General features: G+C 48.2%; 1 protein-coding gene and 1 long non-coding RNA gene across 5 annotated transcripts in view; one reads left to right on the forward strand and one right to left on the reverse strand.

Annotated features, from left to right (window-relative positions):
- Positions 1 to 1,125: 1,125 nt before the first annotated feature.
- On the reverse strand, positions 1,126 to 22,767 carry LOC124510056 (uncharacterized). Of its 3 annotated transcripts, none has more exons than XR_006961582.1 (6): positions 22,558 to 22,767; positions 14,195 to 14,291; positions 13,946 to 14,095; positions 9,392 to 9,685; positions 2,874 to 3,063; positions 1,126 to 1,586 (listed from the first exon to the last, which is right to left on the reverse strand). It is a non-coding gene; the product is annotated as an uncharacterized LOC124510056 (long non-coding RNA). The 3 variants fall into 3 exon arrangements; XR_006961581.1 differs by lacking the exon at positions 22,558 to 22,767 and adding an exon at positions 20,948 to 21,061 and having other exon boundaries at positions 9,494 to 9,685; XR_006961580.1 differs by lacking the exon at positions 22,558 to 22,767 and adding an exon at positions 20,948 to 21,061.
- The window catches only part of MAPKAPK2 (MAPK activated protein kinase 2), a 44,962-nt gene continuing 42,683 nt past the window's right edge, over positions 21,346 to 23,624 (forward strand). Inside the window, exon 1 of one of the 2 annotated variants that reach the window (XM_047076733.1) lies at positions 21,346 to 21,830. In XM_047076733.1, coding sequence (XP_046932689.1) covers positions 21,546 to 21,830 — 285 coding nt within the window. In that variant the 5' untranslated portion in view covers positions 21,346 to 21,545. The remainder of the gene's footprint in view (positions 21,831 to 23,624) is intronic. The other variant, XM_047076734.1, reaches the window with a different exon arrangement.

A 23,624-nucleotide genomic window follows, 5' to 3' on the forward strand; every position in this document is an offset into this window, starting at 1 on the left:
GCAACAAAACAAACAAACAAACAAACAAACAAAAACCCCAAAGCCCAATAAACGAGCTTGTCTCTTCTTCTAGGATGAGTGGACAAGAACACTCAGGAGAATATTTCCCCTTCCTCCAGTTTTTACCCCATCCCCAAATCTGCTGACCCAGAGACTGGGATGGAACCTTAACTGGAGCAGACAGCCTATGGGATTCAGGACCTGCCAATCTTAGAATAACCAGCCAACTCCAGGGCTTTTCAGTCTCCCTGGGGTTCTTTCCAAACTTTGTGGCTATTCCTCTAGGTCTTAGCTGAAAAACACCAAAAATAGGCCAGCTCTTTTCAATTTAATTAGCCATTCCTCTGAGGACACCAGATGGAATGAAGCAAAGACAGATGCATTGGGGGCAAGGAGGGGTGGGAGTAGATTCTAAATGGGGTTTCTCATGAGCCCAAATTCACCCCCACAAAGGGTGCTTCTTAGAACAAGGAGCTCAAGAGGCAGACGACGGGGCTCCAGGCTTTGGGCTCACAGGCCAAGGGTCTAAGTGTCGCTCTCAGGCATGGTGTGTGAGGTGGCCAGAAGGATGGGAGCAGGTGCCTGGGTCTCCTGGGCAGGAGGGAGGAACCACCGCTCCTTTTGCAGAGACTAAAGTACCATCACCCAGAGTCGGGGCGGGGGATGGGAGGGTTACCTACCCTTACCTGGCTCCTGTCTCACAGGCTGTGGGTAGCCAGCAGCCAACCCTGACAGCCTTGTAACAGCCGCCAAGAGAGATGCTGGAGTCTATTTCTGGAGTTCCTTAAGAGTGGAGGGAAACGGCCAGCTGCCTGGGACAAGATGATCCCTGCATGCCTCCCTCATCTAAAATTGGGTGATGTTTGCTAAGTAAATGCAGGCCACACTTGGGCAGTGGAGAGCTAAAATGACCCTTAGGACCTCAGGGGTCTCTCACCTTAGTAAGTACCTTCTCAGCCAAGCAGAGAGACCACCGATGTGGAGCAACTGCCCCCTCTGGTGGCGAACATGGGTATAAAGTTACACGGGGTCAACTTCATCTCCCACTTGAGTCCATAGCAATTTCTCCTCCAAAGCTCAAAAAAAAAAAAAAAAAAAAAGCCTGTGAATCCAGGCTTGAGTCCCTCTAGCTTCCCTCTCTTTCTCTTGACTGCAGTTACAGTCCCTAGCCAGGAGCGTCTTTCCATTTTCTGAAGTGATACTTTACAGTGGAAAAAGCACTGAGAACACTGAGTGAGTCACTTTTCCTTTTGGCTCCATGGAGGAAAAGAAACCACCTGTCTGCATATCTTTATTCAAGCCTAGCTCTTTCCGTCTGTAATGTGGAGACGATAGAGGCACTGCCTGCCTCCCGGGAAGGCCACTGCCTGCCACGGTGCCGTGTGACAAGGAGTGGGAGAAGGGGGGCACTTCCTGGTCCTGGAACCCAGGTAGTCCCATCGCCGGCGTGGTCTTCCTTGTCAGGAGCTACTGTCACTGTCACTCATGCCTGGACCCGAGACACCTCCCCATGGCTCAGACCCTCGAGGCTGCTGGGCTCCTTGGTCCTGGTAGGAACGTCACCTTTTCCAGTCGTCCAGGGCTGCCTGCCAGGGAAGGTCAGAGTGACCTGATGATTGTGGCACTCGGGATGGAAAGACTTGGTCCTGAGCCTATTTTGCTGTTGTTATCGTCACTTCACAGTCTTTATGATTTATGTTTATTTTTAGGTACCTTACTGAACATTCCTTTTATGTGCACTGTGATGCTTTATGTATCAGATGCTGGGTGCTGTTGGTGGCAAACAAATCGGGACAATTGTTTGGAAACAATATGACTAGTGTTGTGACTGTTTCCACAGGGAAACTAATGGCATTTTTGCTACAGTTTCTTTCCTTCTTTCCTTCCTTCTACTGATAGCTTAAAAACTAAAATAAACCCAGTAGTGCGAATGGTCGCCTGAATGGTCAATGCTTTGGATAGGTGTACGGTCAGGACCAATGTTGCACAATGTGTTTCAAAATTGTTTTCAAGAGGCGTCTGACGGGCTCATTCAGTGGAACATGTAGCTCTTGATCTCGGTGTTGCAAGTTCGAGCCCCGCATCGGGTGTAGAAATTACTTAAAAATCAAATATTAACAAAAAAAAAGTTTTTTCTAAGAATTTATGTTACTAAGGGTTACCTTTAAACTTTTTTTTTTATTGTGGTAAGATGTATAGGATACAAAGTGTAGGATACAAAACTTTTTTTTTTTTACCGTGGTAAGATGTATACGATACAAAATGTACAAACATCTCTAGTTCACGGAACATTAAAGTACTTTCACACTGTTGTGCAACCATCACCACTCTGCAAGCTTCAGAACTTTTTCATCATCTCAAACTAAAACTCTGTACTGGGGCCTGAATTTAACACAAGTACCTATGAGAGCCTGCTGGGGTCCAGTTGGACCCTCAGACCTCCTAGTGGCTTTCTCTTCTGCTGCTGTCCCTAACCTGATCAGACCTGTAGTGGTCACTGTGTTCTGGCCCTTTCCTGGTAGGAATGACTCAGGTACTGATAACAGCAGAGAAGAGGGCTGCACCACAGTTGTTGAGTTTTGTAGCGAGAAGGGACCTCTAGGGATCCTCTGCCTGGCCCTTCCACAAAGCAGAACCACAACTACCCCATAGCCTACCTCCATGCCTCAGTTAAGACTGTTTAATGAATGGATGAATCTGGAAAGATAGACACTATCCTGAGAAAGGAGACTTCCTAGCTGGCTACTCATGGTCGTAGGGGGATGACAATGCATGTCCTTTGAGGTCAGAAAGATCTTTGTCCCTTTGTCTCTTGCTAAGTCTGTGGCTAGGTTTTCCTCTGTTACACCACGAATGGAAATAGTCATTCTTACCTCATGGTACGAGGCTTGAGCGAGGCAGTGCATATGAGGTGCTGTAGCAGAGACAGAGAGTAGTAGAAGTTCAATGATGCTCGTTCCCTCCCTTCCACCTGCCAGACACTCTCACAGATGCATCTCGGGAAACGACTTCCTCTTCTTTGACTCCATTTCCATTTCTTATTGGCTCCTTTTGTGTCAGATCCTAAGAAACAGAAGCTTCCCCATTACCTTTGCCTTTTAAAGCTAGGGTTCTATTAGTAAGAAAATGTGAAAGGGGAGTATTGTTTGTCTTTATCTGAAATTGAGCCTCCCAATTTCTATTTTATTGGATGTGGTTGTGATTTATTAATGTTATGTGTTCTCTTTCTCTCCTCCCCTCCCTCCCCATACAATCACCCATATAGGCAACTCCTCTCATACCCTACACTAAATTATCCTGTTTTTAACTGTTTTCAAATCCAAGAACTTGGTTACATTCCCCTGAGACAGAGGACAGAACTTACTATGGATACCCAGTATTTATTTTATTTTATTTATTTTATTTTATTATTTTATTTATTTTATTTTATTTTTTATTATTTTATTTTATTTTATTTTTTATTTTATTTATTTATTATTTATTTTATTTTTATTTTATTTATTTTATTTTATTATTTTATTTATTTTTTTTTAAGTTTATTTATTTATTTTGAGAGAGAGAGAGAGAGAATGGGGGAGGTGCAGCGAGAGAGTATAAGAGAGAATCCCAAGCAGGTTCTGTGCTGTCAGCCTGCTGATGTGGGGCTCGAACTCATGAACCTGACCCAAAATCCAGAGTCGGATGCTTAACCGACTGAGCCACCAGGAGCTCCTCGTTTGTTTTTATTTATTGATTTTTTTTTTTTTCTGAAAGAGAGAGAGAGAGAATGGGGGGAGGGGGAGGGAGAGAAGGAGAGAGAAAGAATCTTAGGCAGTCTCCACACCGAGCGTGGAGCCCAATGTGGGGCTCAATCTCACGACCTTGAGATCATGACCTGAGCCAACATCAAGCGTCAGACACTTAACTGACTGAGCCACCCAGGCACTCCAGCACCCAGGTTTTAGTAGTAACCAGGTCCTATCATTCATTCTCAAAGATGTTTCCTTCATCCACCCCTTCATCCCAATTACTTTGTACCTTTATTCTCACCTCCAGATACTAATATGAGGCCACAGAGTAAGTAATTTGTAGAAATCAAGTGATCTGGCTAAAATCAGTGGGCTGCAGGACTCTATCTTTTCTGGTAAGTAGTTGGAACACTTCAAACCCAAAGGAAAGTAATACACTTCAATTTTAAATCAATACTCATTGGGCATTGTGTTTATTCAAGGATTCTGGGAGCAGCATGGGCTTACAAAATCTGTAAATCTGATAATAGAGATTTCAAAACATTATTTGAGAATAGTCTCTTCACTGATTTCTGTCACTGTGTGTCCTCTCTTCAGCTGAATTTACACAAAACTTGCAGACTAAAGTTCTAAAAACAGCACTGGTGACTTTGGGCCCAAGGCTGTACTAGGGAACGTAGTCCATTTCTCTAGGCTCTGGGGATCTATTGAAAGATTTTTGAAGCTCTAGAATAACATATTCATATTTATATTTTTATTTTTTACTTTTTTGTAATGTGTATTTATTTTTGAGAGAGAGAGAGAGAGAGAGCATGAGCGGGGAGGGGCAGAGAGAGAGGGGACAGAGGATCCAAGGCGGGCTCCACGCTGGCAGAGAGCCCCATGCAGAGCTCGATCTCATGAATCACGAATCGTGAGATCACGACCTCAGCTGAAATCAGATGCTCAACCGACTGAGCCACCCAGGCACCCCCAGATTTATATTGTTAAAAATTATTGGGGCAACGCTGGGAGAATGGACTGGAAAGAGAAAACCAGAAGCCAGTTAGGAAGCTGGTGCCATCATCCACATAAAAGATGGCGAGTGCCTGAGGCAGGGAAGTGGCATAGTAGCAGAGAGGAAGAAAACTGGTAGAGAGGAGGGGGGACGAGCAGGAAATGGTCATTGAGTGTCAGGGATGAGAGGAGTGAGGACTATCAGACTCAGCCTTTGACAACCCAACAGATCGTGGTCCCTTCTCTGAGCAGCAGAATGAAGCTCTGCGTGTGTGCACGTATGTGTGCACGTGTGCAGACGATGAAATCCATTTTGTAGCTGATGATTTAAGGTGTCTGGGAACGCCTAGTAATGGAAGTCCACAATGGGTATGGATTCAAGAAAATATTTGGGCTGGATCTGTAGATTTGGGGGTCCTGGGTACAGAGTTAGCTAATAGTTGAAACCTGAGAAGTAGCAGGGAATGATTGGAAAACGGTCAAAGAAGGAGCCCAAGACAGCACAAACACCTTAGGGACAGGTAGGAGTGAGGAGCCATTGAAGGCAACTGAGCAGTGGACAGGGAGGTAGAAGTCGAATTCAGTGTGAAGTCCTGAGAATCAAGGTAGAGGGAGGCTGAGGAAGAAGGGATGGCTCCACGCGTTCAAAGCCAGCAGAGAGATCAAACTGAGGAAGTGAACTCGGGTGAGAAGGAGGAGGAAGGTGGCAGAGACAACAGCCTGACTGCGGTGGAGCTGAGGAGACACGAGATGAACTGGACACAGGCAACGCAGCTGCATGGCTCCTGCAGTGAGTCTGCTGGGAAAGGGAAGGGGAGAAATGGGGCAAGTGTAGGCAGAGGCAGGGCTGAGGGCTGGGGGTGCCTCCACATGGTACAGGATCGGGGGAGGAGTCCGCAGAGTGGGAGTCGGGGCACTTGCTGTCAGTTACCCGTGCAGAAACCAGCCCTCTCTTCCTGGGTGGTAGGCTTCTTCCTACCCTGAGAATTCCAGTTCCTTTTGTCCAGTGATTGGTTTAAGATGGACATGTGACCGATTTCAGGCCAATAAGATATAACGGGAAACCTGCTGAGGTTCTCTGGGAAGTATGTTTTCCCTTGATGAGTAACATAGTCACAGGAAGCGGGGGGGGGAACCTTTAAAATTTATTTGTATGCTTGTAATATTTGTATATGTTTTACCCCTGCCTCTTTCGTTGCTCTGCTGAAGGCTGTCACTTGGGGGTGTGAACCTTAGAGCTGCTGCAGCATCCTTGCAAGAGTAAAGGGGTGAGCTGAGCTGGTGGGCGGGTACAGTCAGCCAAGGACAGCAAAGCAGGAGGATGGTAACACAGAGAGAGAGGGAGACACAGAATCCAAAGCAGGCTCCAGGCTCAGAGCTGTCAACGCAGAGCCCAATGTGGGGCTTGATCCCATGCACTGCAAGATCATCGCCTGAGCGAAAATCAAGAGTCAGACGCTTAACCGACTGAGTCACCCAGGCATCCTGGGGGGCAGATCTTTCTAACAGTTCTAATTGGCCACATTTTTATTGTCATAGAAGATAGGGCTTTGGATGTCATGCTTTCCTCTGGAATTTAGGCAAAAGAGCAGTGCTCTCTTGACTGAGGATTCGAGAGGCAGAGCTGTATTCCAGACCATGGGGCCTGATAGAAATCCAGAGATGTGCAAACAAAGGAGGCAGGAGAGAAACACCCAGAAGGTGGAACACTCTTCTCAGGGCTCCTGAGGAAGGTACAGGTGTCTGGGAATTGAGTACCCACCCTGGAGAAAAGTACAGTCCAGGGGAGAGAAAGTCCTAACATATAACTAATAAAGACCGAGTGTAACAAGCACAGGGTTGGAAACAATGGGGGTTGAAGGAAATAGATCTAGTTAGCGGTTACTAGAATATTCTAGGTAAGCAAAAACTAGGCCAGTAGCCAGGGAGATGGAAAAGAGGGCAGGATACAGGACGCCTCGCTGAGATAGAATCAGCAAAAACTGCCAACCTGTTAGATGTGGGATGTGAGGAGAGGAATGGATAGAAAGACAAATCAACTCGTACAGCATTGAGAGAGGTCTTTAAAAATCCTCTAAATCAAGGGTGAAAACCAAACTGTCATTTCGCTATAGAAAACCTTCTTCAACAACGCCAGACACAGACATTCAAGGCACTTGGGGGTAGGATGTGTTTTTCCCTTTTCCCTTTTCTTGTTCAGGAGTTGGACACACACCAGGGCAGAAGAGACGCCAGCCCCGGTGTTCCGCACAAGGATTCGTACAGGTCTATGCAGGGCCAGTTCTATGGGCGTGTGACCCATGCAGTCACACAGGGGCCCGTGTTTAGAGGACCCTGTGCTTGGTTTTAATGTTCTGCTACCGCTCTTTGAAATTCTTAATAAGCTCTGAACGAGGAACTCTGCATTTTCATCTTGCACTGGGTCCTGCAAATTAGGAGCCTGAGCCTATGGTAGTTGGTGCTGGGAAGAGAAGCAGAGGTTAGAGGCCAAACAACGCAGTCCTTCGACAAGCTCTGCGATGCCGAGACAGCCAGGGTGGCCGTGGACGTGAAGAAGAACGTCCTAGCAGCCGGAGCCTACTGTACAGCATTGTTGTGAGTATTGCAACCAGCAAAAACACGGGAAGAGTTCAGAACAGCGTCTGGCACGTAGTGATTTGCTATTTAAGTGTTTGATGGCGTGATTAGCCCCTCTCTGCACCGACTCAACAGCTGACAGCTTGAGGTTATTCATTCACAGGGTCACAGTTAAATTTCATTTTCAGTTTTAGGGGCACCTGGGTGGCTCAGCTGGTTGAGTGTCTGACTTGGGTTCAGGTCATGATCTCACGGTTCGTGGGCTGGAGCCCCACATCGTTGGCTTTGCGAAGACAGCTCGGAGCCATTTTCGGATCCTCTCTTTCCCTCTCTCTCTTCCCCTTCCCCACTTGGGCTCGCGGGCTCGGGCACACACTCTCCCTCCCTCTCTCTCCCTCTTTCAAAAATAAGCATTAAAGAAGATTTTTAAAATTTCATTTTCAGTTTTAACCTATCACTCGCCATCCAGCTCCAGGCTGATGATTGATCTTTGGCGGGGGGGGGGGGGGAGGGGAGGAATCCAACAACAATAAATATCATAATAAATAAATGTGCACCATCGCATCCTGTCACCTTCCTGACAACGCTCTTTTATGTTTATTTATTTTGACAGAGAGGGAGAGAGAGAGAGCATAAATGGGGGAGGAGCAGAGAGAGAGAATCCCAAGTAGGCTCTGTGTTGTCATCGTTGAGCCCAACGCAGGGCTCAACGCAGGGCTCGAACTCACTAACCAAACTGTGAAATCATGACCTGAGTCGGACATTTAACTGCTTAACTGACTGAGCCACCCAAGTGCCCCTAAAAACAAATCTTGAGCTCCCTGCTTCCTCCCTCCCTGGATCTAAGGTGAGATTATGTCCCTGCTGTCATCAAGATAATGGCTCCTTCCCGCACTTCCCTCCACTTCCATCTGAGTCCCGAGAGCCTATAAAGTGTACAACCTTTGTCCTTTAGAGTACAGCTCTTGACTGGTGGTAAAAAATTAAAACCCTGGCCCAACACCTCTATTCCATGAACGCTTTTCCCAACCAAAGTCTGAAAGATGTTCCTCCTCCCCCCCTAATCTTAGATGTTCCCAACATGTTCTTGGTAAGAGGGAACTCTCTCTTATTGTCCTAGGGTTTCAAGTCAGCAGGGACTGCACATTTTTTCCTTAGCTAAAATAGTTGTGGTTTTTCCTAAAAACTTTGCAAGTTCCCTGTAGACTTGGAAATTCCCTTCTTGGTTATAGCTCTTAATGGATGCAGAAGAATCCTGGCCTGGTCCTATCTTTCCTGCCGGTCTGCTTGCTGTGTGACTCTAGGAGGTCAGCCTAAACTCTCTGGGCCTCAATTCACAAGGATTTCCTTAGCTGGGGCAGATTGGAGAATGGAAAGTTTTGGGGAGGATTTATTTCCAGAGGACCTTGGAAGAAGAGATTTATAAATGTCTCTATGGTAAGAATAACCATTTGGGAAGCTAACAACCCATTTAGATCCCTCCTCTTGAAAAAAAAAATGAGTTTAATAATTTCTGCTGCTAATTACTAACCCCCACCCTCACCTCCATGCCTGCCTCCACTCCCGGCTGTTGATTGATGGAGTAGATAAGCTGTAGTCTCCCTCTCCCACCTATGTGCACACTTCTGACAGGCCCTAGATAAATAGGAGGCAGAGGCAAGTCCTTAGAATTATTATTATCATTATGATGATTATTATGCTTTCAGCATGAGAAACAGGAAGTGAAACTGACTAAAACATCCAGCGATAAATGCCTAGCCCCATCTCCTCCGCCAGACTTAAAGGCAGAGAAGAAGCCAGCCAAAGAAAACTGTGGGCCACAGACTCTGTCAACCCTGTGTGTGTGTGGGTGTGTGTGTGGGTGTGGGTGTGGGTGTGTGGGTGTGTTACAAGGACTGTCTCTGAATAACTAGTTTCCAGGACTTGTGATCTTTTACCCTCATTCTAATGCCCATGCTTCCTCCTTCATGTGATATCCTCAGGGGCCTTTCTTACGACTTCCTTCCCCATTTCCTAGAGAGAGCTTCCCATGGCTCTCAGAAGATGTTAAGAGGACCAGCCCAGTGAGTAACTGGTGCATCGGTACATACCTTGCCTGCCGAGGCCAGGTCTGAGCCCTACACCTTTCTCTGTCGCTTGGTTTGTCCCCACGGCAGACATATTTCCTGGGCCAGAGGCCTTTCTTCCCTCACCTTTCAGGGGAGCCCTGTTTTCTCTTCTGGCCTGGTCACCTGACACTTCATCTGCTTGGATGATTATTCACAGCCTTTGTCTTTTTCAGTAATCGATTGTGGACGAACGGTAGTCAGAAAACAGGGCATCAGGGCCAATGTAATTATCCCACGTTGACATTTCCATTTGCAGCACCGTGGCCTCTGGAAACTCTGAAAAATAGTGAAAATGACCTGATTTTCATACTACCTTGTTAGCGCAACTTCCCGTGGAGAAAAGAGGAGACAGCTGTGTGGGGAGACAATGAACCAAGCTGGTGTTTCAGAAATGCCTTCTCATTTGGACAACGTTCTGAAAACTACAGAGGGAACAGATGAGGAAAATGCATCAAGGAGAGGTAGCAAAGACAGAGAAAGAGCGAGCAGGGTGCCGGGCTCTTGTGCTAGTCCCGGGGCCCATGTCTTTTTATGGCTTTTGTACCAACATCTTGAGCCAGAGTAACAGAGTGTTGGAACTTTGCTTTGGGAAACATATAACCACCGCAGTCTCCTTACGATTTAATAAGGTCCCAGTGAAGCCTACCCAGGGGTTGGGATGGCGCTGAGGCCACAACACGGTAACTGACAGAAGAAGAAAACTCCAGCATAGAGCTCTATACCCCAAGTTGTGACGACAGTTGTCTGCCTCCGGATCGTCCCCTTCCGGCTGGCCCTGCTCCCTGTCCAGGAGACCGTGGTGCCTAGGAAGACACTGTTGAGTCCTGGCTTCCTGTGTTCAAACCCCCATTCCAGTACTTCCCGTAAGTCACTAAGATTCACTGGGCCTCAGTTTCCTCATCCGGACCCCTGGAAGGATATTAGTAACACCTACCCTATAAAGTTGTTGTGGAAATTGATTGGATTAACACATGGAAAGCACTTAGAAACCCCATCAGGAAGACACTAAACCATATGGGGGCCATTGTCATGATTTTGTCTCGTGTGCCACCCTCCATTCCATCCATCCAGGAGAATGTAAGTGTCACATTCTGTGACAAGCATTGGGTGAGTCGCTAGGGATGGAAAGTTTGCAAAACATAGATCTCCGGGGGCTTCGCTCTCTCTGCAGGGTTTCTCTTCTTAACAGAAAATAGGTGGTGTCGCACTGACTCCCATTCTTCTTGGTTCCTTGACCCTGTTCCTTGACCCTGTTCCTTGACTGCCTTCATTTGCGGCTGCTGCTCCCCTGCTCTTTCCCTCCCCAACTCTGCAGATGATAGGTCCCAGATGTCTCAGCCAAAAAAGGCCCCAGCGTCCTGATAGGCTCTTCTCTGACTTGTCCTGGTGAGGGAGCCCTGGGAGGGGCAGGGCCCCAGGGAGGGTGCTGGTCTTTCTGCTCAGCGGCTCCCCCTTCCCAGGCCCTGGGCTCCTCCACACACACTCTGGAGAAGCTGGAGGAGGGCCACCAGGCTCTGTAATAACCACACTTCCTCGTGGTAAACAAGAACCAGATTCCTGGGGAGTGACGCGGGCGGGAGCCCTGTGGCCGATCAAGGCAGCCGTGTGACTTGAAGGAACACCTCTGCTTGGCCTTGACCTGTCTAGGGAAGGTTGAGGGGAAGGCTGCCCACATGTCCCTCTTTGCTACCCTTGCAGCCGTACTCTGAGCTACGGGGTCCTTCACACCGAGTGGCCCTGCAGACTCTGGATCTGGCATCCTGGCTCAGTCTCACAATCAGGGAACATCTGCCCCGTGTCTCCTGTGTCCGCATTTGTCTCACCCTCTTCCCTACTCCTGTACCTAACTCCCACCCTTGGGTGCCTCCCCGTCCCCCCCGCACCCTGCACGAGGAATCGTATGCTTCCCTCACTGTTGCCAGAAGAAGCCTCACAATCCCAGGAGGATGGCTTGATCCCAGGAACTCAAGAGTGAAGGCTGCAGTGGAGGCTGGGCCGGCCCATGAGCTGCCTGGGCCTTCTGACTTTGGGTGGCTGGTCCAGAGCTTCCATCTGAACAGCGTGACTTGGGAGTTTAGGATCTGATGTCTCAGGAATGGAGGCCAGATAGGGTCCCTGCTAGTTCTAGTTCCTGGGTGGAAGGTTGGACTGGCTCAAAGACCTCTAGAAAGGGCTCCACAAGAAAGGGGGGGGGCAGAGAACTGGTAGCTGAGGGCTTAGGACGGGAGGGGGCAGTTTATTAGATATCTTTTTGGGCGTTTGCATTTTGTTCCATGTGAATGTATTGAAGTTTCCAAAATCAAAAAAAAGACCTCTGTGAGTTGGTAAATCTGTATGTTAAGTTATAGAGAAGTGTCCCTTGACCCTTGTCCCCTTGACGGTGAGACATCCAGCTTAGACTTCAGGCTTAGAAGGGCCGTTAGAGGCGGGTGGCTGCTCAGGTCTGGGATTTTCCGAGCGTCTGAATGATTTGCAATGTTGCACTGGAAGGAGAGGCATTGCTGAGCACATTGGTCCAGGAGGAGAAAGGACGTACCTGCTGTGCTCCTGTGATCCCTCCGGGTCTGGAAGGCCAGGAGTCTCCCATCTAAAGGACCGCAGGAGCCCGGCTCCACCCAGAGAGGTCAGCCGGGCAGGCCATTTGTGTTACCTTGGTCCCTGGGGGTCCACAGGGAGGGGGTGGGCCAGTGCCAGCACCCTGGGGACCCAGTGTCTTCTCTGAACGTGCCAGAAGCCACCTCAGTTTTCCAGGCATTGTGTATTAGTCTTAAAACTTGTTTCTTTAAAAACATTTCTCTCCTTGGGGCACCAGCGTGGCTCAGTCGGCTAAATGTCTGACTTCGGCTCTGGTCATGATCTCATGGTCCGTGGGTTCGAGCCCCACGTCAGGCTCTGTGCTGACAGCTCAGAGCCTGGAGCCTGCTTCAGATCCTGTGTCTCCCTCTCTCTCTGCCCCTCTCCTGCTCATGCTCTGTCTGTTTCTCAAAAATAAATAATCGCTAAAAATTAAAAAAAAAAAAACTTTCTCTCCTTTTTATTCTCAATCCTTACCTTCATGTAATGTGTTGAAATTTGCATAGCACTTGCGCATATGTTACCGACGGCTCCCTATTGCCCAAGTCCAAAGCTTTAGTAGAACTTCTAATCTTTATATCTGCCTCCCACCTCACATCTTGACACTTTCCCACACACATCTTATATTCCAGCCCATGCCGACCACCTGTTGCTTCTACGAGCCACACAATGTCACCTTTCTCTCCATTCCATCATTCAGTGCTACCTCTTTCTCCTCCCCTTCCATGAGAACTCTTGCCCGTCTTTAGATGCCTAAGTCAGATGTCACCTCCTCGGGGAGGACTTTCCGGATGAATCTGTCTTGTTTATGAGTTCAGGAGCACCATACTTAAACCCTCTCAAGGGCCACCTGGTAGGGCGGCTATTACCAAAACTGAAACCAACCAAACCAATGCTAGAAAGTAATGGGTGTTGGTTAAATGGAGAGACACAAGAACTCTTGGCACAGCTGGTGGGGATGTAAAAGATGCAGCTGCTATGGAAACAGCACAGGAGGCGGTTCTTAAAAAGAATGAAACAGAATCATCATATGATCTAGCAATCCTGCTTCTGGGGATAGACCCCAAAGCATGGAACGCAGGGGCTCCAACAGGCATTTGTACATGGTGCTCGCAGCAGCCGAAGTGTGGAAGCAAACAGGTGTCCACTGAGGGAGGGGCGGATAAACAAAAGGTGGTTCATACATACAATGGTGTATGCATACACAGAGCCTTAAACAAAGAAGGACATTCGACACATGCTACAACATGGCTGAATCTCAAAGACATTATGTTTGGGGAAATAAGCCAGTCACAAAAGAACAAATACTATATTTGTATGTATATTTGTATATGTGTATATGTTCATATATGTGTGCGTGTGTGTATATATATATATATATATATATACATGTGTATAAGCCAGTCACAAAAGAACAAATACTATATTTGTATATATATTCGTATGTGTGTATATATTCATATATGTGTATATATATATATACATGTATATAAGCCAGTCACAAAACAAATACTATTCTTGTATATATATTTGTATATGTGTACATATATATATACACATATATATACGTACACACACATACATACATACACACATACATATACACATATATATGTGTATATATATGTATATATATACATACACACATATGTGTATATATATGTATATATACATTCACACATATGTGTATATATATGTATATATATACATACACACATATGTGTATATATATGTATATATATACATACACACACACATATATATATATACATAAAAAACTTCTTCTCCAGGCACCCAAGGCCTGTCAGGGGCATCAGGGCATCCCCATGCCCAGCACAGTACTTGGCACTAATCGGTGCCACCCAGTCCATCTTTATTGATACGAGACGGGCACAAAGTTGATGGTGTGTGTGGGGGGGGCATCTGCAGGTAGGTCTCAGGCTGGGCCACATTCCAACTCACCTCTTTCAGCACATCCAAGTTTCCTCTGCACCTGCCGCTCCACTGGAGGGGGGGCGGGGCTCTAGCTATCTTTCCAGCACCGTGGGGAGACCCTTGCCAGCATCAGCGAGTGAGCATCCAGGAGTGACAGGGACTTGCCTGCAACATGTGCTACACGGGTCACACAAAAGGAAAAACTTACCCTCGTGTTATAACGAGGCACCGGAAGTCCTGAGAGTGTGAGGTTTTTAGGGTCACACACCTACCTACCTATATGGTGCTATAGTTGTGGTCTTCGGAGGAAGGAGACAAATGAGGTGATTGCCATATGTCCTTTTCGTCTCCACAGTACTACAGCTTTCATAGCCTAAGAAGATAGGTGGGGAAAAAATTAGCTCCTACCTCTGTCATGAAATGAGCAAAACCAAAACAAAACATAGTATATGTACTACATATACCTCACATGTTTAGGTCCTCCCTCAAAAGCTTATACGTGCTAGGATCCCAAACTCATTAATGCTTCATTGACTTTACTCAATGCCTTTACCTCTCCTAGAGGGAGAATCTTTGGAATCAGAATAAACTGCAGGCCGCAGAGTGTGTTTCCTTCTCCTGAACCATGCACACGGGCTGAGATGGCATCCCCAGAGAGGCCTGGCAGGTGTCAGGTAGCTGGACCACTTACAAGAGCATTTAGGACCACAGACTTTGACATATGTGGGAACAGCATGAGTCTGAAGTCTGGCTCTTCCCACTCCAGCGTGATGACTTCGGCCGGGTATTTAACCTTTCTGGGCCTCGGTGGTTTCCGTGATCCAAATGGCAGAAATACTACTACTCACAGCCTTGTTGAGAGGATGGAAGGAGATAATTGGCACGAGAATATCTACTGCAGTATCACGGCTCACGTTTATAGAGGTCAGTTACTATGTGTGGGTAACAGTTCATAATGTTTCATGTGTATTTAAGTTAGGGAATTATCACCCCCTTCATTATAAAAAGTGCGTTCTGAGGTGTAGTTAATATGGCAAGTGGTAAGTGGTGGAGATGGGAGTTGAACTCAGAATTTGATTCCCCCATGCTCTACTGCCTGAAAATTACCTTCTCGTGTGAAGCTAATATCATCATACCCTTAGGAAACCACTAGACATTCCACACACACGCTAGCACACCTCTTCTCCCCCTTTCCTACCTTCCCACTTTACTTTTCTTGTTTTTTTTTAATGTTTACTTATTTATTTTTGAGAGAGAGAAAGAGACAGAGAAAGAGACAGAGAAAGAGAGAGAGAGAGAATCTAAAGCAGGCTCCAAGCTGCAAGTGTGGAGCCTGACACAGGGCTCAATCCCACGAACGGTGAAATCTTAACCTGAGCCAAAATCAAGAGTCAGACACTCAAGCAACTGAGCCATCCAGGCGCCTCTCTGTATACTTTTCTTAAGTGATGGAGGGAGCAAAAAAAAAACCCAAAAAACCAAAAACCTGGGGACACAAGATTACCAGGAAAAGATGAAATGACCTCCTGGGTTGACACACTCTGGTTGTGTCCCTGGATGTCCCCTTTTCCTTTCTCCCTTCCCCAGTTCACTCTCCAGGCTGAATGCTCATCTGAGTTGTAACTGACATGCTCAATACAGGGTAGTTTGAAGGGGCAAGACTGACTACAGGGACAGGGACCACAGCCTTGTACCATTTTGAATGTGGTAGAATATTTACCTCTTTCCCCTCCATTTCCCATACTAACCTGCAGAATTTATAATTAGGCATCTTGTAGTCCTGATTAGCCTCATTTGTGGTCCCTTTAGACATGTTATGTTTGTTGATGGGCAGAGGCTAAGTTTCCATTCCCCTCTGGGTACTTCCTTCTTTCTCTTTCCATTCCCATTCTTCCCCTCTAGTCCAGCTGCTCCCTGCTATGGCATTAAACCCTCAAAGGTTGGGGTACAGACAAAGGCATCGGGGGGTGGGGGAGCAGAGCATTTCTTCCCCTCTGGGAAGCCCTCAAGTAGGGCATTGTCAGCAGCATTTGCTTTGGGTAGAATTTCTTGCTGTGGACCAGCTCTTAGCACTTTCAGAGATTTCAGAAATTTTTGTAACTAATGGTTCTTCTGTATCTGTTATCCTTGAAGATTGAAGACCCTCATTTTACCAAAGAATTACTAGCCTATGACATGAAGACTGCTTATCTCTCCCTGGTCCCAAAATCATTTTCCTTCCCAACGGTGAGTTTTCAGTGGACAGATCTTTTCCTGTGAATCACGCTCCCTTTCTTCAATGTTCTGCTTTTTGCCATGCTAGCATTAGATACAAAGTCTACTTTATCTGTGCGCCTATGCGTATCCAGCAGCCAGTGGATGATTCTATCTCATCAAGAGCATGCTATCTGAAAATTTTCAAGAAATTCACCTCCATAGATCCTTACCCTCTGTCATCCAGTCATAATGTCACAGCATAATAAAATAGGAGATGTTTACTCTCTGATGGTGTGAAGGCCGGGTAGGGGAAGCTTGGAGAAGAGAGTTCACTGTGGAGTCATATTTATCCCACAATATAACCGAGCTATGCAAATTAACATAGACCTATACTAGAAGGTTGAAGGAAATTGAAATGTGGGAGATTTAAAGTATATCTGAAAATGGAAACTATAGCCCATAGCTCTTTGGGCCATTCCTGCCCAGAAATGGCATATACTATCTTTCTGACATCAAGAAGGATTTGTGGGTATATGTCTGCTCAGGGTTTAGACTGGGGGCCATGATCATGGACTTTGGGTCACAAAGAACTGGGTTCTGTCCTTTGCTAACTCTGTCACCCTAGGAAAGTTATTAATTTCTCTAGGACTCAGTTTCCTTTCCTAAAAAATAAATAAATGAGGATAACAGTACATACCCCATAAGGCTATATAATAGGTAGGATAAGTAAGAGTTAAGTTTGGGAGTGATAGAAAACCTGGTATATCAGTTACTATAACAAGAAGGACATTTATTACTCTTTTATATAAAAGTCTGGGTAAGTGTGTCAGGGTTGATATGATGGATGCTTGCTTCCCAGGACATATGCTGCTTTTATCCTTTCGTTCTGTCATCCTCAACCTATGGCCTCTATTTCGTGATCCAAGATGGCTCCTCAAGCTCCAGCCATTAAATTTTCACTCCAGCCATTGGGGAAGAGAAAAGAGGAGGAGAAGGAGAAGGACTACCTCTACCTTTCAACCCCTTCCATTTACAAGTCATTGGCTAGAACTTAATCTCATGAACACAACCAGCTGTAATGGAGGCCGGGAAATGTAATTTTTAGTCCAGGCAGTCATGTGCTTAGCCAAACATTGGAAGGTCTTTACTATTAAAGAGGGGGAAATGGGTATTGGCTCAAATACCTAGCAATCTGCCACAGATCTTTATGAGATGTAAGTAAGATGATGCACAGAGTAAGCACCCAATTATCACCACTACCATCACCATCATCATCATCATCCCCATGAGAATGTGGAGAATACTTTGAAACCCATCACCAGATGTTTATTTTAACCTCATCTTGTTAATAATGTCATTCTTATCCACCTCCCTTTTAAGACACTATTAGTTTTTTTCTTTTATGAAGGTCAGACACTTATACCTTATGAAATAAAATTATGGAAAGCAAGAGAAAACTGAGGAAAACAAGGGAATGGTGAACACGGGATTCTAGATAATGGTTCTCTTTGACGGTGGAAACAGAGGTGGGGTGGTATGGGGATGGAGAAACCACCTAGTTATTTCATTGTCAAAGCCCTCGTTTTTATTTTGGGCAGGAGATTCACAGGAGACTCTTGCGTTGTTAAAAATAATGAATAACCAAATAAAAGCGGAGATACCTGGACCAATGATCCAATGTTGGGGCTGTGTTGTGAATCAAGGATTATAATTAATCTGACTCTATGCAATGAGGTCTTTAATGTTTATTTATTTTTTGGGGGACAGAGAGAGACACAGCATGAATGGGGGAGGGGCAGAGAGAGAGGGAGACACAGAATCGGAAACAGGCTCCAGCCTCCGAGCCATCAGCCCAGAGCCTGACGCGGGGCTTGAACTCCCGGACCGCGAGATCGTGACCTGGCTGAAGTCGGACGCTTAACCGACTGCGCCACCCAGGCGCCCCTCAATGAGGTCTTTAAATTGTACAATATCACATGGCATATGTCTGTATGTCAATAATAGACAAAAATAGTGCTTTCTATCTGCATAGAGCTTTAACTTTTGAAGTGCTTCTACACATCCATAAAAACTGCTTAAGAAGTTCATTACACGTGGCTGAGGGCTTGGAATTATAAAAATAGGACTTTGGACTTGTGCGTCCTAAGGGAAAATCATTTATTTTATTCTTACAGTAGTTTTGTGAGGCAGGCAGGACAAATGTTTTATCGCTATTTCACAGATGAGAAAGAAGGAACTGAGAGGGCAAGGGACTTCAGTGAGGTTGTATGGCTAGTTGGTCAGCAAAGGAACTTTAGACTAGATCTCTTGCCTAGTGCTTCTTCCTTTACGCGAGCTCACTCCCGGTTATTACGCATCTGTTAGGCATTTATTCTGTGTTACATGCCACGCACACCATGCCGATATGTTTGTGTTTACGTAGGTGCGTGTTTTCCGGGTACTGTGTGCAGTTTATGCGATCTCTGTGCACACGCACACATACACGTCCTTGTTGTCCTTGTGTGCCCCGAGGCCTAAGTGGCCCATGTAACTCCAGGAGGAATCCCCAGCTGGGGTTTCAGTTGTCTTGTTATTCCTAGGTCACTGGGCTTCAGCATCTCCCCAGAGCCCCAGCTAGTTAGGAAGGCAGCTTTGGTATCAGGGACAGATCTCCAGGCAGTGGGCACAGAGCACAGCAATGCTTTAATAAAAGAAGAAGAAGGAGAAGGAGAAGGAGAAGGAGGAGAAGGAGAAGGAGAAGAATTTCCTGATTATTTCTAGTTTATGAAGAAATGATCATAAACACTATCTCATTAAATTCTCATTGTGTTCATAAACACAATCTCATTAAATTCTCACTCAGCCCTGAAGTCCATGTTATTATTTTTCTCATTTGCTCAGACACAAAGAGAGGATAAATGGCTTGCTCAGGGTAACTCAACCCGAGGGCAGACTTGAACTCAGGTCACTTGTCTCTGAATTCTTTTCTTTCTGCTGTGCCTTTCCATCTCTGCAAAGGCAAAAAAAGACCCTTATCTTCCTTCTAGTGGTGTGGGGAGAAGCTGTGAAAGCTCCATGCCAAGCAGTAGAACACCCCTAGTGACACCCTCTGTGGACAGAAAAAGAACAACTCAGAGGGCGGAGCAGCCCCAGACCGAGGACCTTCAATCAACAGAGAAAAAGACGGAGTAGCTGGGGCTTTCCACCTCCCTCTCTCTGCATCCTTTCTTGTCTCAGTCCTCTGGTATCTCCGGTGTGTGCCTCGGGGAGGCGATAGCCATACTACTAAACTGGAGAGGTCAAGGTGTTTTCCAATCTCTGTGGCCTTAGACAGTCTCTTTGTCTTTTAAGAGTCAGGGGGGTGGGAGAACTGTCTCACCACAGGCATCCTCGGCTACTGCAGCCACAGGTGAATCCCTCCAGCTCCCAGACCTGTGTCTGTGCCACTTTGGCCAAGCTGTTCGCTTGCACGGGTCTGTCTTCTCCACCGATTAACACCATCTACCAACTGCAAGGCTGAGCATGGCTTCTTGTATACAGTCAAGTTGTGCACTAAATGAACTCTGCTTCAAAAGAGCCAATATTTATGTTAGGGGAACTGGCCCCAGGGAGTGAATCCTGCTGCCCTCCTTGGAAGGGAGACTCCTGCCTTTTGCTCTACCTCTTAATCCTTCCCTGCCTGGGCTCAGTCCCAAGGGCTCCTGTCCTCAGGATATCCCATGGTTTTCTCCCTATGCTGGGTGTCCTTGGACAAGGGGGCTCTGGAGTATCGGAGGGACATATTAGGGGCCATGTGTGGCTATAGCTCAAGCCCCATTTTTAACATTTTATTTTATTTAGTTTTTTTGAGAGAGAGAGAGAGAGAGAGAGAGAGAGAACCCCAAGCAGGGTCCGGGCTTTCAGCCCAGTAGGTTTGATTCCCCCCGACTGTGAGAGCATGACCTGAGCCGAAATCAAGAGTTAGTTGCTTAATGGACTGAGCCACCCAGGCGTACCCATTCTTACTTTTGCATTACCGGTAATCAAGCTGAGGTTTTGTGTTCACCTGTCTGGTCTTTTTTCTCAACTGTTCTTAGAACAGGGAGGAGGCCAGCAGGGATGTATTAGATGATCATCCCCCACACCCATCAGAATGAGTATAGAGGCCCTCCAGCAGCTTATAGTTAGGGCCTCCCCAGTCGCCTCCCCCTGATCTGGGCTACTATGGGCCCAGCTAGATCCTTGGTATCTTCCGCAGAGATATGGCGCTAATCTGGACTAGACCTCAGCTTCTTAAAAATACCCACTTCTCCTAATAGGCGTAACCCAGGGACTAACTTTTCCACGCTAGAAATCAGACCCTAGTCTGATCCAGACCTTCCTTTTGTTTCACCGTCTTATCTAATTCCACAGCGTTGCAGAAAGGTATTGCTTTTCCTCCCACTGAGGGAGAGGTGCAAAGGCTTGCCCAGGGTCACACAGGAAGTCTGAAGGTCAGTCAATCCTTCCCCTCCCCCCCCCCCCCGCAGTTTCCTTTCTTAGCTAATTTACATGAGAAACAGTTCAAAGTTATAATTGCTACATTGTTCAAAGTTACACAATGATTAAATCTTTCGCTGACAAATTCATGAGAAAAGAAATGCAAAACTCAGAGGAAAATGGTCCAGCTAAGAACATGTTTAATATTTGCCTCACACCTATTTCTAGGAGGAAGGGCCTCTGTAATTCCCTGTAATTCATGCTCACGCCGCTTACACTTACTAGTCGGTCATCTCTCTCCTTCAAAATACACCCCTTCTTCCGATTGGCTGCTGCCGTCTAAAAGAGCCAGACGACTGGAGAAAAGTGGGTTTTCTATCTGAATTATGCGCCTACCTTCATACGCCTCCTTCTTCTCTTGGCTTGCCCCTGATCAATCACGAACCGGGGTGTCTCGGCCCCCACTCCCCTTTAGCGACCCCGCCCCCAGGCCACTGCCCGGGCGAGCCACCCTCCGTCCGCACTCGGGAAGGCTCGCGTCCTCCCCTTTAAGGCCAGCCCCGCCCCCGCGCCCACGCCTCCTTGGCCCCGCCCCGCCTCCCGAAGCCCGGCCCCTCTGGCCCTCCCCTTTAAGGACCGGCCCCGGACGCAGACGAGGCTGTGACGCGGCCGCCGGCCCCCGGGCTGGGTACATTGTCGCGCGGCCGCTTCCCCCCGGGCCGGGCCCCCCGCCGTCCCGCGGTCCCCTGAGCGCCAGGCCCCCGGGGGGGGAGGGCGGGAGGGAGGGAGCAGGGCTGGTAGGCGCCAGCGGCGCGCGGCGGGACCCACGGAGCCCCGCGACCCGCCGAGCCTGGAGCCGGGCCGGGGCGGGGAAGCCGGCTCCAGCCCGGAGCAAACTTCGCCGCCGGGCGGGGGGTGGCGGGGACCCCGTCCGGAGTCGGAGGAGGGGGCGGCCGCGGGCCCTCCCGCCTCTGCTCCCGCGTCTCCGGGCACCATGCTGTCCAACTCTCAAGGCCAGACCCCACCGGTGCTGTTTCCCAACCCGCCGCCGCCGCCGCCGCCGCAGCCCCCCGCCCCGGCCCAGCCTCACCCCCCGACCCAGCCGCCGCCGCAGCCCCCGCAGCAGTTTCCCCAGTTCCACGTCAAGTCGAGCCTGCAGATCAAGAAGAACGCCATCATCGACGACTACAAGGTCACCACCCAGGTCCTCGGACTGGGTATCAACGGGAAAGTTTTGCAGATCCTCAACAAGAGGACCCAGGAGAAATTCGCCCTAAAAGTAGGTTCGGGGGCCGGGGGAGGGGAGGACGGGCACGGGCGGAGGCGGGGGTGGGGGGGGGTGTCCCGGGGACGACCCCCAGCGCTCCGAGCGCCAAAGCGCACGGTCGCCCGGCGCGATCGCGCGGACCCTGCCCGAACCCGGCGACCGTCCGTCCCGGCCGCGGCGGGGTTGTGGGTCCCGGGCGCCCGAGGGGAGCCAAGTGCGCGGCCGCGGGCGGGCGCGCCGCGGGGAAGGTCAGGTCCGCGCCGACCACGCCGCCCAGACCGAGTTTCCGGTCACCTCCGGGTGTGAGTGGCGGGACCCGAGAGGACTCGTGAGCACTCTGCCATTTTGGGGTTTGAGCGGGATCCAGCCGAGTCGCAACGGTTGGCTTCGGGACCACTTCTGCTAATTTCACCCTGGCTCGAGGAAGTGATTTTCGAGGCTTGTGGTTCCCCATCCTCTCCTCCCTCCTCTCTTTCTTTCTGCGGGCACAAAAGGCCCATTACTCATTGAGCTGGTTGGTCGGTTAGTTTGGAGAAGTCGGATCTCAGAGGTTTATTTAGCCTCGCTCCTTATTTGGGAGCCGGAATGTGTGATTTCACTTCCCTGGGCCTCCCGAGTGCGGCCATGCCGCCTTGGGGCGCGCCGGCCCGGGAGGTGCCAGCCTGGAGATTCCGCGGGGACACCGCCCCCCGGGCGCGGGGGAGGGACTGTTTTGATCCGAGAGCAGGCCCCCTCCTACCTTCAGTGTCTGTGAGGCTCCAGATGGGAGGCCAGCAGGCTCCGGCGCGATGTCTGCTGTTTCCATAGCTCCATTGATCATTGTGAACCGGGTGTCTAAACCACGGCTTGGCCCGGTGCTGATTCCGCAAATCAGGGATGGCCACTTGAGCCCTGGACGTGGGCGATTGGTGGACAGTACGACTGAGCGTTTTCCTTGAGCCGGGGAAACCCAACCTCTTTTTTCTTTTTTTTTTTTTTAAGGGGGGGGTGTGGTGGTTTCGGGGGGGAGGGGTTGGGGAATGAGGAGTTAGGTGAGAATACCTAGTTCAGAAGTTAAACAGAACGGACTTGGAGGCCTGATAAGGTGGGTGGGTCCCCAGTGCAGCGTGAGCCGGTGTTCAGGGTCACTTAAAAAGGTTTTCCCCCCTCAGACAGGTTTCAGATCAAACCACATCTCTAAAGGTGACACATTACGCCTATTTCCCCTGGGGTGTCTTAATGATTGGAGGAGGAGAAAAATACTTCCTGTGTTATATTTTTCTCTTCCCCCTCATGCCTCCCCTCCTCAGCTAGCTGTATTTCAGCTATTAATACAACTCAGATAGGTGTGATGGGTGGAACTGTTGGAATATATAATTCGATGTAATAAAAGGCTGGCACTTTGCATTCCATGTGCAATTTCCAGATTTTCAGGCCTCTAAAATCATTTTCCTGCTGCTTTCATCCTCTTGGGGGAGAGCTTTCAGCTAGTCCCAACACTGTCAGATTTCTTTGGTTTCTACTCTGAGCTGTTGCTGTGGGCTTTTAGCTGTTGTGACTTAGACCCCTTTCCCCATACAATCAACTGGGGACAGGGAGTAGGAGCTGTGGTTTAAATGTGTCACTGACCTTGGGGAATGGAATTGAGTGAGTGCTGTTTGACCACAGTTAACTTGTACGGGTGAGGAAGCGACAGACGCCCTTTCTGAGAGAGTTTTCTATCCCTCCGAGAGGCCATCTGCCCTCACCCATCAGCAGTTTGGGGACGAAGGCTGTTCATTCATTCCCCTGGATAGTTGGAATATTGCATAAAGACTTGAGAACAAA

This window comes from Lynx rufus, unplaced genomic scaffold (genome assembly GCF_022079265.1).
Source record: "Lynx rufus isolate CCGP_SWC_20201006 ecotype Redwood Valley unplaced genomic scaffold, mLynRuf1.p SCAF_15, whole genome shotgun sequence".
NCBI lineage: Eukaryota > Metazoa > Chordata > Mammalia > Carnivora > Felidae > Lynx > Lynx rufus.